The sequence below is a fragment of the Silurus aristotelis genome (assembly GCF_946808225.1).
Source record: "Silurus aristotelis genome assembly, chromosome: 8".
Lineage (NCBI taxonomy): Eukaryota > Metazoa > Chordata > Actinopteri > Siluriformes > Siluridae > Silurus > Silurus aristotelis.
In genome coordinates, this window is record NC_139581.1 from 2,991,517 (window position 1) to 3,007,368 (window position 15,852).

At 40.4% G+C, this 15,852-nt stretch overlaps 1 protein-coding gene across 1 annotated transcript in view; it reads right to left on the minus strand.

The window, feature by feature from the left end:
* Positions 1 to 695: 695 nt before the first annotated feature.
* Positions 696 to 15,852, minus strand: part of wscd1a (WSC domain containing 1a) — a 36,997-nt gene continuing 21,840 nt past the window's right edge. Inside the window, exons 4-9 of the mRNA XM_083547977.1 lie at positions 14,168 to 14,352; positions 8,032 to 8,153; positions 7,357 to 7,528; positions 6,201 to 6,365; positions 2,206 to 2,406; positions 696 to 1,407 (exon numbers count right to left, since the gene is read on the minus strand). Coding sequence (XP_083404103.1) covers positions 1,055 to 1,407; positions 2,206 to 2,406; positions 6,201 to 6,365; positions 7,357 to 7,528; positions 8,032 to 8,153; positions 14,168 to 14,352 — 1,198 coding nt within the window. The 3' untranslated portion in view covers positions 696 to 1,054. The remainder of the gene's footprint in view (positions 1,408 to 2,205; positions 2,407 to 6,200; positions 6,366 to 7,356; positions 7,529 to 8,031; positions 8,154 to 14,167; positions 14,353 to 15,852) is intronic.

Consider the following 15,852-nt stretch of genomic DNA (forward strand, 5'->3'; position numbering starts at 1 on the left):
TGGGAGTGAAGACGGTGGACAGGATTAGAAATGAGTTTATTAGAGGGACAGCGCATGTAGGATGTTTTGGAGACAAGGTGAGGGAGGAGAGATTAAGATGGTTTGGACATGTGCAGAGGAGGGACATGGGGTTTATTGGTAGAAAAATGCTGAGGATGGAGCCACCAGGAAGGAGGAAAAGAGGAAGGCCAAGGAGGAGGTTTATGGATGGGTTTATGAGGGAAGACATGCAGGTAGTTGGTGTGAAAGAGGCAGATGTAGAGGACAGGGTGGTATGGAGACAAATGATCCACTGTGGCGACCCCTAATGGGAGCAGCTGAAAGAAGAAGTTTGTTCTCTAAATAACACTTACAGAACTTCTGCTCATCGTCTTGTTGTACGGTGAAGTCGGTCCTGATGAGCCAGAGTCCAGACGGAACTGCATGGTGTTGAAGAGTGGAACGGGAGCCATGTTGGTTCACTTTCCAGAACCTTCACTGCTCCAAAACAACCCCAAACCAATAATCTTTCACCTCCACGTCATCTGTCTACAGAACTCTCTTCAATTCATTCACTGTTCAGTTCTTTAGTGTTTTTCTTTAATCAAGTTTGTTGCATAAAAACACAAGGAACACACTCATTCGATTTAGTATCAGTGTAATAAATCTGATCCTTTTTTTTTGTAGAATAGATGAATGTAGTCAGTTGACATCACTTTTTAATCACTATTTTATTGAAAAAAGGACATAATTACACTGAAAACATTTCGGAGACTAAGCAAAATGTATTAAATGAAACCTGTAAAAAATGCTATACATGTTATCGACATCCGCTTCCTCCTGGACTAACACTCGACGCTCTTCCTATGGATGTTAGTCGGAATCTGATGAGACTGAATCTTTAATAAAACTGCACGGCAACCTGAAGCGTGACCGAGTTCTGCTGAGTTAAACTGAAAAAAATAAATAAATCGGACCGAGCTCCAAAACCAGAACCGATATTTCTCCTGAATAAAGCCCTTCACTTCCCTTAGTTGAAGGGAAAAACTTAACGGCACTGATGAAATAACCCTTATCATCTCGGGATGTACTCCTCAGGCAGGCCGCTGTGGTTGTTCTGTCTGAGCGCCTGATCCACCACCTTGATATAACTGTCAATCAGCTTTCTCATGTCCGGGGTGAAGGGGTCAAAGGTGGGCCGGCGAGCTCCGGAGCGCTTGAAATGGCCGTCCTTGTTGGTTTCGGCGCACAGGAGGCGTTCCTCACTGGTGCTGACGTTGAGGAAGGAGATAACTGAGCGAAGCTTGGGCACCAAAGATTCCTGCAGCTCTTCATAATGAAGCACCAGGAGCTTTCGGCCAAACCGAAGCCAGTCCAGGACGTGAGACGCCCACCAGGAGGCGTAACTGCCGACAAACTCGGGCCATTCTGCACAAACATGGAGACAAATATCTGGTTAATCGTTCTTCATCTCAGACGTGTGTAAAGTATCCCTTTCACATTACTGAGATCGATCGAGGCAAGACGTAAGAATCAAAACCCACTGAGAATTTTACTGTTTTTGCAAATCAATTAGTGATGAATTAATAATTGTAACTATAAAGGGCTAAAAAAGTACGACCTACTGTATATGTCCATTCAACAGTTATACACTGAAGAGATAAACGTTTGTGGACACCTGACCATTTCTTTTAACATCCAATTCCACATCTCTCCATTTTCTCTTATAAAAACCTCCACTCTTCTGGGAAGATGTTCCACTAGATTTTCGAAATAGCGATGGCTGGTGTCCCAATACTTTGGTCTGTAAATTGTGTAGTAATTAGAACTTAAGTTATTGTAGATCCCACAAGCTTTTAGATATTTCCACTTCCACTTGAAGCAAAAATGGAAATACCTCAAAGCATAAATGGATACCAAGTGCTGACTGGAGACTCCTTCCATAATCAATAAAGAAAATGTATTAGTTGTTACTACTGAAAAAAAATTACGTATTAATACAATTGTACTTCCCCAGCCAATAGCAGTCCAAACGGGGAGGAACCTTAAGAGAATGACAGAAAGGAGAACCAATAGAGAGAGAGAAAAAAAAAACCCCACACAAACGGACATCTACTGGGACGTAACAATATAACTTTTTTCCTGGACCCTATTGGGACCCTCTGAGAAAGCAAAACCCAGAACTGAACAATAAAACGTTGAAAGAATTTGCCATGACAGCGATACCTTTGCTCTTCCAGTGCTGGTCCGAAGCGTAGCCGAGATGTCCGGCACATTTGCGGTTGAACTCGGCCGTGAGAGAGCGGTACGGGTTTCTGATCAGCAAGACGGCCGAGTCGTACATCTCGATGTCCCGCTTGCCGCTCTCGTGCGTCTTCACGCAGATGGTGCGTCCACTTTTCCAGTAATCCTTCTCGCCCTTGAAGCCTGAACAAAAGGAGGGAGGTTTGAGATGTGATGCCAAGAAAGACGCGGGCAAAATCTCCAAGCCACGTTTCGATCCAAATACACGCCGTTCCAAGTAATCTGAGTAATGCAGCTTCACACGCCAGACAAATGAGATCGGGGCAGTGACGCATCTGAGCAAGTGTTTGACTTTCAGCCCAGGTCACAACTTATAGCTACTGTAGGTCTCCTCGCTTTACCCAAATTTATTATAATATTATAATATTATAATATTATATATATATATATATATATATATATATATATATATATATATATATATATATATATATATATATATACACAGTGAGGAAAATAAGTATTTAAACACCCTGCTATTTTGCAAGTTCTCCCACTTAGAAATCATGGAGGGGTCTGAAATTGTCATCGTAGGTGCATGTCCACTGTGAGAGACATAATCTAAAAAAAAAATCCAGAAATCACAATATATGATTTTTACACTATTTATTTGTATGATACAGCTGCAAATAAGTTTTTGAACACCTGTCTATCAGCTAGAATTCTGACCCTCAACGACCTGTTAGTCTGCCTTTAAAATTTCCACCTCCACTACATTTATTATCTAAATTAGATGCACCTGTTTGAGGTCGTTAGCTGCATAAAGACACCTGTCCACCCCATACAATCAGTAAGAATCCAACTACTAACATGGCCAAGACCAAAGAGCTGTCCAAAGACACTAGAGACAAAATTGTACACCTCCACAAGGCTGAAAAGGGCTACGGGGAAATTGCCAAGCAGCTTGGTGAAAAAAGGTCCACTGTTGGAGCAATTATTAGAAAATAGAAGAAGCTAAACATGACTGTCAATCTCCCTTTGGACTGGGGCTCCATGTAAGTCTCAATGATTCTAAGGAAGGTAAGAAATCAGCCCAGAACTACACGGGAGGAGCTGGTCAATGACCTGAAAAGAGCTGGGACCACCGTTTCCAAGGTTACTGTTGGTAATACACTAAGATGTCATGGTTTGAAATCATGCATGGCACGGAAGGTTCCCCTGCTTAAACCAGCACATGTCCAGGCACGTCTTAAGTTTGCCAAAGACCATTTGGATGATCCAGAGGAGTCATGGGAAAAAGTCATGTGGTCAGATGAGACCAAAATAGAACTTTTGAGTCATAATTGCACTAAACGTGTTTGGAGGAAGAAGAATGATGAGTACCATCCCAAGAACACCATCCCTACTGTGAAGCATGGGGGTGGTAGCATCATGCTTTGGGGGTGTTTTTCTGCACATGGGACAGGGCGACTGCACTGTATTAAGAAGAGGATGACCGGGGCCATGTATTGCGAGATTTTGGGGAACAACCTCCTTCCCTCAGTTAGAGCATTGAAGATGGGTCGAGGCTGGGTCTTCCAACATGACAATGACCCGAAGCACACAGCCAGGATAACCAAGGAGTGGCTCTGTAAGAAGCATATCAAGGTTCTGGCGTGGCCTAGCCAGTCTCTAGACCTAAACCCAATAGAGAATCTTTGGAGGGAGCTCAAACTCCGTGTTTCTCAGTGACAGGTCAGAAACCTGACTGATCTAGAGAAGATCTGTGTGGAGGAGTGGGCCAAAATCCCTCCTGCAGTGTGTGCAAACCTGGTGAAAAACTACAGGAAACGTTTGACCTCTGTAATTGCAAACAAAGGCTACTGTACCAAATATTAACATTAACTTTCTCAGGTGTTCAAATACTTATTTGCAGCTGTATCATACAAATAAATAGTTTAAAAATCATACATTGTGATTTCTGGATTTTTTTTTAGATTATGTCTCTCACAGTGGACATGCACCTACGATGACAATTTCAGACTCCTCCATGATTTCTAAGTGGGAGAACTTGCAAAAAAGCAGGGTGTTCAAATACTTATTTTCCTCACTGTATATAAATCCTAAACACACAGCATATCAACCTTTCTCCTCTCCATCATATCAGCTACCTCTCTCCCTTTACCCGTCATAGTACCAACATTTAACGTACCAACCCGAACCTCCACTCTCTCTTTCCCTGCCGTCTCGGTAGATGTCTTCCTCCTCTCCTTCGGCCAACAGTAGCCCAATTTCCACCGGTACCCTGTCGGCTAACGATACCTGTGGCGGTCGTTGTTAACCCGGGCCTCGACCGATCCGGTATAAAATTCTCATTTGTGATCCGCATATTTGATTTGGCACATGTTTTACACTGGATGCCCTTCCTAACGCAACCCTCCCCATTTACCCGGGCTTGGGACCGGCACTAAGAAAACACTGGCTTGTGCATACATAATGGCTGGGTTTTATGTATATATATATATATATATATATATATATATATATATATATATATATATATATATATATATATATATATATATAAATATAATAGTAATAATTTTTTGTTTTTATTTTTTTCTTTAATTAATTATTTGGTTGAATTATTAGTATACTTTTTATTTCTTATTATTATTAATAAATATATTTGTTGTATTTCATTACAATTTGTTGCATTTTAACAATATTCAAGGTATTTCATGATTGCATTAGTATTTTTTATTATTTATTAATTATTTACTGCTACAATTTGCTACATTTTATTTCTTTTACTTACAAATCATGCTAAATGTACTATTATTTATAAAATATTTTTTATACATTTATTCTGTTACATTTATTTTAATTTTGCTTAAAGCACTTTTAATAATGTTTATATTTTAACACTGTCCCAAAGCAGATTTACAGAAATAAATAGATTGCAAATATGAATGTATAAATTGGTCTCTATTTTTACTTCTAATGTACAAGCCAATGGCAAAGGTGGAAGCTTAGTGGTTAAGACACTGGACTTTGGTGCAAAGGAGTTAAAATCCCACACCACATTGCCACTTCTGGACCAGGATTAGAAATGAGTTTATTAAAGGGACAGCGCATGTAGAATGTTTTGGAGACAAGGTGAGGGAGGTGTGATTGAGATGGTTTGGACATGTGCAGAGGAGGGACATGGGGTATATCAGTAGGAGAATGCTAAGGATGGAGCCACCAGGAAGGAGGAAAAGAGGAAGAACAAGGAGGTTTATGGACTCAAATGAAGAAAGTGAACCAAACCAGGAGCTGTAGATATTCAAAATTGTGACCTTTTATAAAGATTTGGGTCAATAAACAAATCTAGCTCAGGGTGAAAAAAAAAATCAGGTACTTCGGATGCATACACTATATAGGGAAAAATGGTTTTTGGACACATATGGCCGGGATAGTCAGGTGTCCCAACACTTTTTTCCAGAAACACTGACAAGAAAACTGTGTCAAGTCAAGTCAAGTCAAGTCAAGTCAAGTCAAGTCAAGTCAAGTTTATTTCTATAGCGCTTTTCACAACAGACATTGTCTCAAAACAGCTTTACAGAAATCAACAGTGAAGGTGAATGGTGTGTATTTGTCCCTGATGATCAGCCGTGGTGACTGTGGCAAGGAAAAACTCCCTTAGATGTTATGAGGAAGAAACCTTGAGAGGAACCAGACTCAAAAGATGAACCCATCCTCATTTGGGTGACATCAAGAGTTTGATCATAAATCTTTCAACAGTACAGAACACTGGAGAGTGAGAACTAACATGAGCACTGGAGTATAAGATTATAAGTAAATGTTCTTTATACAGTCTTTGGTATAAAATAGGAGCTACTGAGCTCAACATTTGTGATCATCACAGATCCAGCACCAGCAATTTTTTCCAAATATACTGTATATTACAGTAAAAGAAATGCATTTAAAAAAAGGAAAAAAATGTCAGGTTTTACCTCTGTTATAAAGTGTGCCATCAAAGTAGTAGCTTCCTGTGTAATATCCAGTCGCGAGCTCTATCAGATGTCGCACCCAGGTATTTCCCGCTCCGGGGAAACTGGACAGGGCCACCAAGTGGCTCGATTTTTCCGGAAGGAACCTTCGCTCTGTGCATCTGGAGTCTGCATGAGAAACACTGCGTTATCGTTACATTAAGAAATAAATAGACCCGTCATACGATGCTAGAAACTTAACTGGGGATTGCAAGGGTGTGGAAATGTAGCTAAAATGTTCATTCGTAATCATACACATCATGCACCTAGAATGTTGTTGAAGACTTTGGAAGACGGTTGCGAAATTCAGACAAATTTCAAGACTGGAAACTTGCTATGGGAATATACGGAAATTAATGCAATTATGGAAATAAACCAGGAATTCAGTAAAAAAAAAAAAAAGGTTTTTCAGGATAATCTTGATTAAAACAACCATATTTAATGCAATACCAGTTAAATTTCACATGCACAAAACACATTTACTGCAGGGTTACTAAGGCCACGCCCCCTACAGGTACTGCACATTCATCCATAACATAACACACGTCATTTCTTGAATCGTGCATACAAAATGATTGTATCAAAATAATATATAAATATCTGTTCCGCTTTTTACTGATCTTTGCCTTCTTTCGACTCGAGTTTTTCAGGCCGCTTTTAGGATCCTCCGATATGTCCATTCATCTGTTCCAATACTTTTGAATATCCCTAGTTTTGCGACTACTTTTGTCCTGTTGTATTTGTCAGGGCCTACTTGCAAGGCTGTTTTGTTATTTTTTAACTCTGTGACTTAAAAAAAAAGTTATTTGTATATAATATACACACCGTGTTTGCATCCAAAACTTGTGCATCTTCCATGTCAGAAATGAAATAATACTTTTGTCAAAATGTTGCACGATAGTTGCTTTAAAACTCAGTGACAACAGGAACTTGCTTCATTGGTATTCTACAATATTAATTGTAACTTTAACAGGATAAAATGAATAATAATAAAAAAAACAGGATAACACTATTTCTTGTGTTTATTTGTTTCATTAGGGGTAGAAACTCTTGCACCAGGCTGTAATACATGATTGCTCTCAGGAGAATGTGTTTGATTAGAACTCTGCATGGTTCTTACCCTGCACAGGGGTCTGATAAACCTGCAGGAAGTAGGGCTGTGATGTGCTGGTCATCAGGCTGCTGTTGATCTGAGCACAGTGCTCTTCATTCATTGGATCGTGAAGGCGGAACGATGGGGTAACGTAGCCACAGAAACACCCCGGAACGCTCAGCATGGCTAAAGGGAACTCCTATTGATAGAAAAGAGGAGGAGAAATAACCATATAAGGCTTTTCAGTTATGTGGTATGTTCTAAACACATTTTTCTGAGATCTTCACCCATATTATAGAGCTCTTCACCCTTTCTGTGGATCGTCTTGCATTTATTTTTGGATCCTATTAGCGAACGCTCTTGCAAACCCAAAAATTAGTTTCTCGGTTGACAATCAATTGACCCAGTGGGCAGAGCGTAGCAAAGCATTAGCATCTAACCGCAGGTACTCCAATTACTTTACTAACACCACTCGGCATGCGGCGTGCACAATTGATTAGAGCCGTAATTGATTGTCTTAAGAGCCACGTTAATGTTTAAACAAAGCGGATTGTTTTCAGACCGGCTGAAGCAGAAAATATCTAACCCACAGAAATCTAAGTGAGCAAGGATGACAGGGGAAAGGGTGATCGATGCTCTTCTTCCAGGGACGGAAGCAGAAAAATGGCTGATTGTGGAGAAAAAGGTGTGAGGAGGCGACACCTTGTCCATGCAGGCCTCGACACACGTCTGGGATGTACGGTTCGGCTGAACCATGCGGACCAGAGACGCCGCGGTTGTGTTGTCTGGTCTTCTGAAGCAGCCACGATAGCGTACGTTCCTGTCTGGAAAAAAAAAGAAACATGCATGTATGTAAGAAATTTAGCTGAAGGCAGCTTATGGTGCCTTAGACCAGATACAGAGATAAAGATTTCTGCTCCCTGACCATAAGAAAGTCGGCACACAATTGATGTATTTGGATGTTCCAGCATGACGTGCACAAAGCCAGCTCAATGAAGATCTGCTTTCCATGGGTTAGAGTGGACGCTCTACTGCTATAGAGCTATAAAACCCAATTGAAGATGATAAACGCCGCATCCTAACCACTAGACCACCAGGGAACCCTAAATTTCAAGCTGAAACTAACTTCATTAAAGTATTGAAGCATTGAAGTATTTTCTTAAGAACAACCCACTAATGGCAAATAACCCTTTTTATCTTTACTCTAAATCAGGAGTCCCCAAACTACATATTTATGAAATGTCTTTAAAAATTAGTTTTACTCATATCATATCTGTATTTGATAATAAAGGTTGGCTTTGAAAAAAAAATGTCCCTACATTTGAAATTTCCTTTTCCGATAGTTTTTCAGACTGCGTGCTGCACAGAGTGTGCAATATTATATCAATTATTTATCATTTATTCATTACATAATTCTATTTATTAATGAATGTATTCATATTTATTTTCTTCAGCACATTATCGTGATTTAGTTCTGTTTATTTTTGTAATAAAATTCAGTACTATTTTACTGGTTTGTTGTTTTTTTTTTTTTATTCAGTATTTATATAAAAAAAAATTATATTTAAATCTAAACCTAATTGGTTAAATAATCTTTGGCCAGCAAGAACGATTCGACCTAGCTGTCGACCTTTAGTTATTGGCGAAGCCTAATTATTTGTTAGATTCACCCACCAACCACATGCATATGTATACGCAAGTAAATCTTCTGATTTCAATTGCAATGAATATGAAAAAAATGTCATTGTGATAGTAATAATGCTCTTTTAATAGGCGAAGTATCTGTGGGAAAGTAGCGTTCATTTGTCTGTACGGTGCAGAACTAAATAATAAACTAATCAAGCATTAGAAGGCGTAATAAATACATTTGAAATCATTATAAAATCTTCACAATAATACTGGTAGTCACTCCGGCCCATGTCATTTTCTGCTGCGATTAAATAAAGAAAAAATGACGTGTCCCTCACAGTAAAAATGTTGGTGACCCCTGATGTAGATGCAGGTAGAACATTATCTCCACATCACTGTCGGAGTTCATCTTTGACCTTTTGGTGTTGCAAATACCGGCCTTTTCTAAATCTGTTTAACATATACAGCAATCTTTGTTAATACCCAGAGCCATTCAGAATATGCGGAACCGATAAACTCGTTCTACACACACTGTGGTAAATGAGGGCTCTTATTCGTGCAGCGTTTTGCCTACCGTGCAAAAAAGTGTCATCAGACGCATCGAGTCGTTTCCCATTCGTCTCCGACGGCGTTCGTGACGCACAATTACAGCAATTCCAGACTCATTAACCGACATGTGTCAGCTTGCCTGTGGGACATGCCACGACACACAATACCCATCAGCACTTCTGGTGGAATTAACCAGACCCCGGCTTTTGTTTTCCGTTTTTATATTTCTCATGGCTCCAAATAATCAAAGCCTCAAACGGACTGGAACGACGTCTGATCCTCTGTGGGTCGCACCAATGAAAACAACTCCGAAATGATTACACACACTGCTTTGGAAACTACAAGCTGTATGGGTTTGTTGGGAGACGGCAGGGGGGGGGGACGAGTCAAACACCTGACGCCACAGTGGCACAGCTGTGTACCGGATTTATAAAGTCTTTCCTGCTAAAATGTTATTAAGACTGGGCTGGAGTTATTAGAATCAATGTTCTGCTTTGAGAAAAACATATGTATGAATAACACCTTCTCATTAAATACTATGTATAAAATACTACTATAAATCGACACAAGTTTGTGGACACCTGACCATAAGATCCCATTTAACATCTAATTTCACATTTAGTCCTGCAATAATATCATCCACTCTACTGGGAAGATGTTCTATTAGATCTTTGTGGAGATTTGTGTGAGATTCATTCAGACTTCAGGGTATTAGTAAAGTCAGGTACTGATGTAGGTGAGATGTTCAATAGGTTTGGAGCTCTACAGCAGGAGATCTTCCACTTCAAACTCGTGTAAAATATATCTTCATGGAGCTGGCTTTGTGCAACGGGGCTTTGGAACAGGTTTGGGTCACCTAGTTCATCCTCCAACATCCAAAGAGGTTCAATAAAATCGTGCTCCTCAGACTTTGTGGTAACATTTTTGGGAAGAACCACATATGGTTGAAGAAATAGGTGTCCCAGTATGTTTGGAATACAGCATATGCTTTGGGTGGTGTGTGTGTGTGTGTGTTGAAGTGTGAAACAATGCAGTTGTGGTGTTTTGGTTTAGCTCCAGCTGCATTATGCCAGAGTCAGAGAAGCAAAACTCAGACATATGGCTATTCACAGAACTGAAGCCAGAATCTAGTTCACCTTCTGGATCAACTCTATTAAACAGGATAACAGCAGCGATGTGTGTGTGTGTGTGTGTGTGTGTGTGTGTGTGTGTGTGTGTGTGTGTGTGTTTGTTTGAGTGCGAAAGAGTGCAAATAACGAATATGCTATTCAGAAAGACCAAATATTGTGTATTTTTTCAACACAAATACATGTGAACACAAGGAACATGATTATTTTTGGGTAGTTTGCCAAAAAGGGTCACGGGTCACAGACGAGAGATGCCTCGAGGTACACCAGGATACCAGGGTGCACCAAAAACCGCACAAAACTTAAAATAAAGAGTGGGAGGTGAATGGATATGAACAATTACGCTCATTAATGTGAAAGTTCTTGTCCATGCGGAGTTCATTTAGGCCACTCATTTTCAGATTTTGGGAAAAAGAACCAAATCGATTGATTTAATAATTTGACATGCACTGTACAGGAACTCCAAAAACATTTTACCCTACCATCAGAAGATCACGAGTTAAAATCCTAAATATAACCTAGGCTGCATAGGGTTGCAAATTCTGAGAATTTTCACGACTGGAACTTTTCCATAGGAATTAATGGAAATAAACTGAAAATGTACAGAACGACAGACTGGTTCAAGGTGGAGGTTGGACTGCATCAAGGCTTGGCTCTGAGCCCTTTCCTGTTTGCAATGGTGATGGACAGGTTAACGGACGAGGTCAGCTCCTACTGACTAAGACAAAGTACATGTGTGAATAAGAGGGAGGGCGGTGGAGGGGTGCAGTTGCAGGGAGAAGAGGTGGAGAAGTTAAGGTACCTGGGGTCAACAGTGCAGGGTAATGGAGAGTGTGTTAGAGAAGTGAAGAAAAGAGTGCAGGCAGGGTGGAGTGGGTGGAGAAGAGTGATAGCAGGAGTGATTTGTGATAGAAGAGTATTTGTGAAAGTGAAAGGGAAAGTTTATAGGACTGTGGGTGAGACCTGAGATGTTGTTTGGTTTAGAGACAGTGAGCATTAAGTAAAAGTCAGGAGGTGGAGCTGAAGGTAGCAGAGCTGAAGATGTTGAGGTTTTCGTTGGAAGTGACGACGATGGACAAAATTAGAAACGAGTGTATTAGAACGACAGCACATGTAGGACATTTTGGCGACAAGGTGAGGGAGGTGAGATTAAGATGGTTTGGACATGTGCAGAGGAGGGACATGGGGTATATCAGTAGAAGAATGCTGAGAATGGAGCCACCAGGAAGAAGGAAAAGAGGAAGACCGAAGAGGAGGTTCATGGATGTGGTGAGGGAAGACATGCAGGTAGTTGGTTAGAAAGAGGCAGATGTAGAGGACAGAGGGGTTTGGAGATGGATGATCCGCTGTGGTGCCCCCTACTGGGAGCAGCCAAAAGAAGAAGAAAAAGCAAAAACTGGAAATGTACAAAAATTGCAGATGTGTCCCAAAAATGTCTATATACTGTATATTTCAAAATGATGATAAAACCTTTTAATTTACTTTCTTGCCATGACGACTGCCTACAAAGGAACCAGTGTCTGAATGAGACTAAACCCTAGTTTGTGCTCAGAGGCTCCACCATAAACCATGGTTTCCTCCTTGTAACGGTGTCTTTCTGAAAAGTAGTATGATTTATTTTCGTTTTTTTATTCAACAGTGTGGTGAATCATTCCTGCATACATGCAGGCCTAGAATTTGTATTCAATTCTAAAATGAATGCCGCCTGCCAATCAGAGACGAGTATTTCCCTCCTGCATTCATTACTCAATATTAAAATTCCTTATGACATACGGCTGCTGCCTGCCATTCATTTTTCAGGGCGAAAGCAGTGAGAAGCGCAAGTCGGCGAGTTCTACTATATTACTCAGCTAATAACATGCACGGTAATGAAAGAGGGCGAGTGGATGACTGTTTTTGTTACAAGCTGAAATTCGCTGATTCATCACTTAGTTGAATAAGGCCATGACATCGATGACATCGATCAATGCATCAGTGGTCCAGTTTGGGAGAATAAATGAAAGGATTGGTTTCTCCACACAAACATATCAGGAACAGGACATTTGATCATGGTTTGTTTCAATGAAACTACGTTTAGCTTTTAGTCTAAAAACTAGCGCTGCATTAGTGCAGGGATCAGGTCTCAGGCTTGTTCATGTATAGCTGTAAAAAATGCTCTGATGCGAACATCTGATACCAGGAGATACTATGGAAAGTAAGCCTAGTGTACTTTTTTCACAATAATGAACACAAGGCATGAAACGGACTGTATTTCATGTTTAAAAATCACAGAAGAATCGCAGCCATCAGGGCCTTCTATAACTTATGCTTTAATCTATTTTTGTGTATGAATATGTATAAAATTATTCCCAAAAGTCTATTCTGTAGGTTTATTCTATCAGAGTGACATTCTATTAAATCAAATTTCAGCAGTCAGGTGTAGCCGTCAAACGGTATCTCGTTAGTCGATCACAATAAACCCTGCGGGCAACCATGTTTATTGAAGCCGTCGCTTTAACCAATCAGATTTTAACTTGGCCGCACCGAAGGGGCCATCTAGCAGGTGTCCAATAACATCAGCATTTTTTACATCCTATGATCAGATGGTCAGAGAGCGCACTAGTCAAAGCTCTAAAAGATTTAATAGATGTGTTTTTTTTCCATTCAACAACGACTGACTGAGGAAAAGAAGAAATAGATTTTGTCGCATTTACAAGATGATTTACAAGACGGACTTCTTAAAGAAACGCTGAACGTCTGGAGGAAAAGATCGGCGAAAACAGTTCAGAACAGTTGTTCATGAACCATTTATACTTTAGTGTTTTCTTTCCTGTAGATTTCTCACAAAAACAAATTTTGCCTTCGGTTCAAATGCCTAAGAAACCTGTAGTGCACGGAAAAAATGCATACAAATGCAGGAAAAACCTAAAGTCATTTTGGTTAATATCTACGCTTCTGTTAGAGATGATGTACGCGGGCGGTGCAGCTGTGGCTACAGTGAAAGGGGACTTGTATTTTGTTCATCAGGTTTTTTGCTTTATGTAATCAGATTCATTCTCGCTGTGGCGTGTCGTAATAATGACGTTATTAAGAGGTGGATTGACTCGTGTAGGACACCACTGAAGGTCCAGCTGTGAAATACACGACCCGAAACTGACTCAGAATCAACTAGAGCATTGTTTTACAGTACAAGTCACCTGGAAATACATATCAAACATAAAACTCAGCTACACAGGAAGAAACTACATTCGAGGTTAGGAGAGTGAAAATAACTGCACTTACCCAGTATGTTGTTTTTGACAACCAGACAATACCAGCCATTTACAATAAGTGATTCAGACACAAAGCAAAAACAATGGCATACCTGATTTACAGCTACATTTTGGGGAAGAAAGTCAACTGTTCCAGTATTTAAATGGGTCCCATCTCAAGTTTTTTTTAAAACGGGTATAACCCGACACTGGCAGATGTTTCATGAGAGGGGAAAAAGACCCAGAAAGAAGCAGTAAATACCATCAGAGGACTGGAATGGGTCAATTAAGCCTCCTACTCACATCTCCTCTGGCTGGGAAGAACCTCCTCCACTTTGTAGACAGACAGACGAGCCACGCCGCCACAGATAAACCCTTTTTCTCCTTTACAGTCCAAATTACAATCTTCCTCCTTCATACGAGCGCCGGCGATCCGGTTGCCACAGTAGCACTCGGACCCGTACTCTAGGCCAGCGTACTGGTAGCCACTGTGTACATGAACAGCAGACACATTATTATATATTGGTTCCTGAAATGTGAAATACTGTGTGAGAGACACATTTGTGAGATACTGTATGTATATATATTTATATATAAGTATTGGGTCACATTATCTTTCCTGCAACATGTGGTTCTATTTCAAACTGTTACCCCAAAACTGGAGGCACTCAACTGTACAGGACGTATTTTAGATGCGCTATAATAACATTTTGTATTCATTTAAACTTGGAAACCTGGTCCAGCATGGCAATGCATCTGTGCACAAAGTGAGCTCCTTGAAGATCTGCTTAACATGCTTTGGAGAGGAAGATCTTGCTGCTATAGCGCTCTGATCTGCACCCCAGGTCTCCTCACCTTCATCAAGGCCTGCCGTTCATAACACCCTTGTGGCTGATGAACACAAATATCCATAAGCACACTCCAAAAGCTAGAGGAACAGAAGAGTTTCCAGAAAAGTGGAGGGAATTATATGAGAAAATTAGGACTAAATGTGGAATTCAATACTCAAAAATCACATAATGTACTTATCACCAGGTGACCCAATACTTTTGGAAATATAGTGTGTGTATCTTCCTATCTACAATAAATCAGTTATACTGAAGGACAATTGGCATTGGCCTATAATTTCATGCTTGTTTATTACGATGAGAGCAGAGCAATCAGAACATACACATTGTTTCCAATCATTTTTGCAGGTCGGATGTATTATTTGCTGTTTGTTTTCTACTGCACTCATACATTGGCCAGTTTGGAATGGAAATCCATGCAGCATCATTTGCAATCACATCCGCAGTAAAAAAAACGAGTGCATCCTCACGGTGATTAAGTAAATCAACACCATTTGCAATTTGCACAAATAACCTACAAATGTCAAAAAACAAACAAACATAAAAGCAAATTGACATCTGGACTGGAATGACAGCTGTTTAGGTGTTTTGAACATGCTATTAACTAATTAATATGTGATCCTTACTCAATGTGCTGCTACAAACTTGGCCTTTCGAACCCTGTTTCAGCATGATGATGCTCCTGTGCACAATGCGAGCTGAATAAAGACATGGTGTGTGAAGTGGAAAATAAATAAAAAAAAAAAAAAAAACCCAGCCATTAGGGGGGCACAAGCCAGTGTACTCTTAGTGCCGGTCCCAAGCCCGGGTAAATGGGGAGGGTTGCGTTAGGAAGGGCATCCAGCGTAAAACATGTGCCAAATCAAATATGCGGATCACAAATGAGAATTTCATACCGGATCGGTCGAGGCCCGGGTTAACAACGACCGCCACAGGTATCGTTAGCCGACAGGGTACCGGTGGAAATTGGGCTACTGTTTGCCGAAGGAGGAGAAGGAGAGGAGGAAGACATCTACAGAGACGGCAGGAAAAGGAGCAGTGTAGGAGAGTAGAGGTTCGGGTTGGTACTTTAAATGTTGGTACTATGACGAGTAAAGGGAGAGAGATAGCTGATATGATGGAGAGGAGAAAGGTAGATGT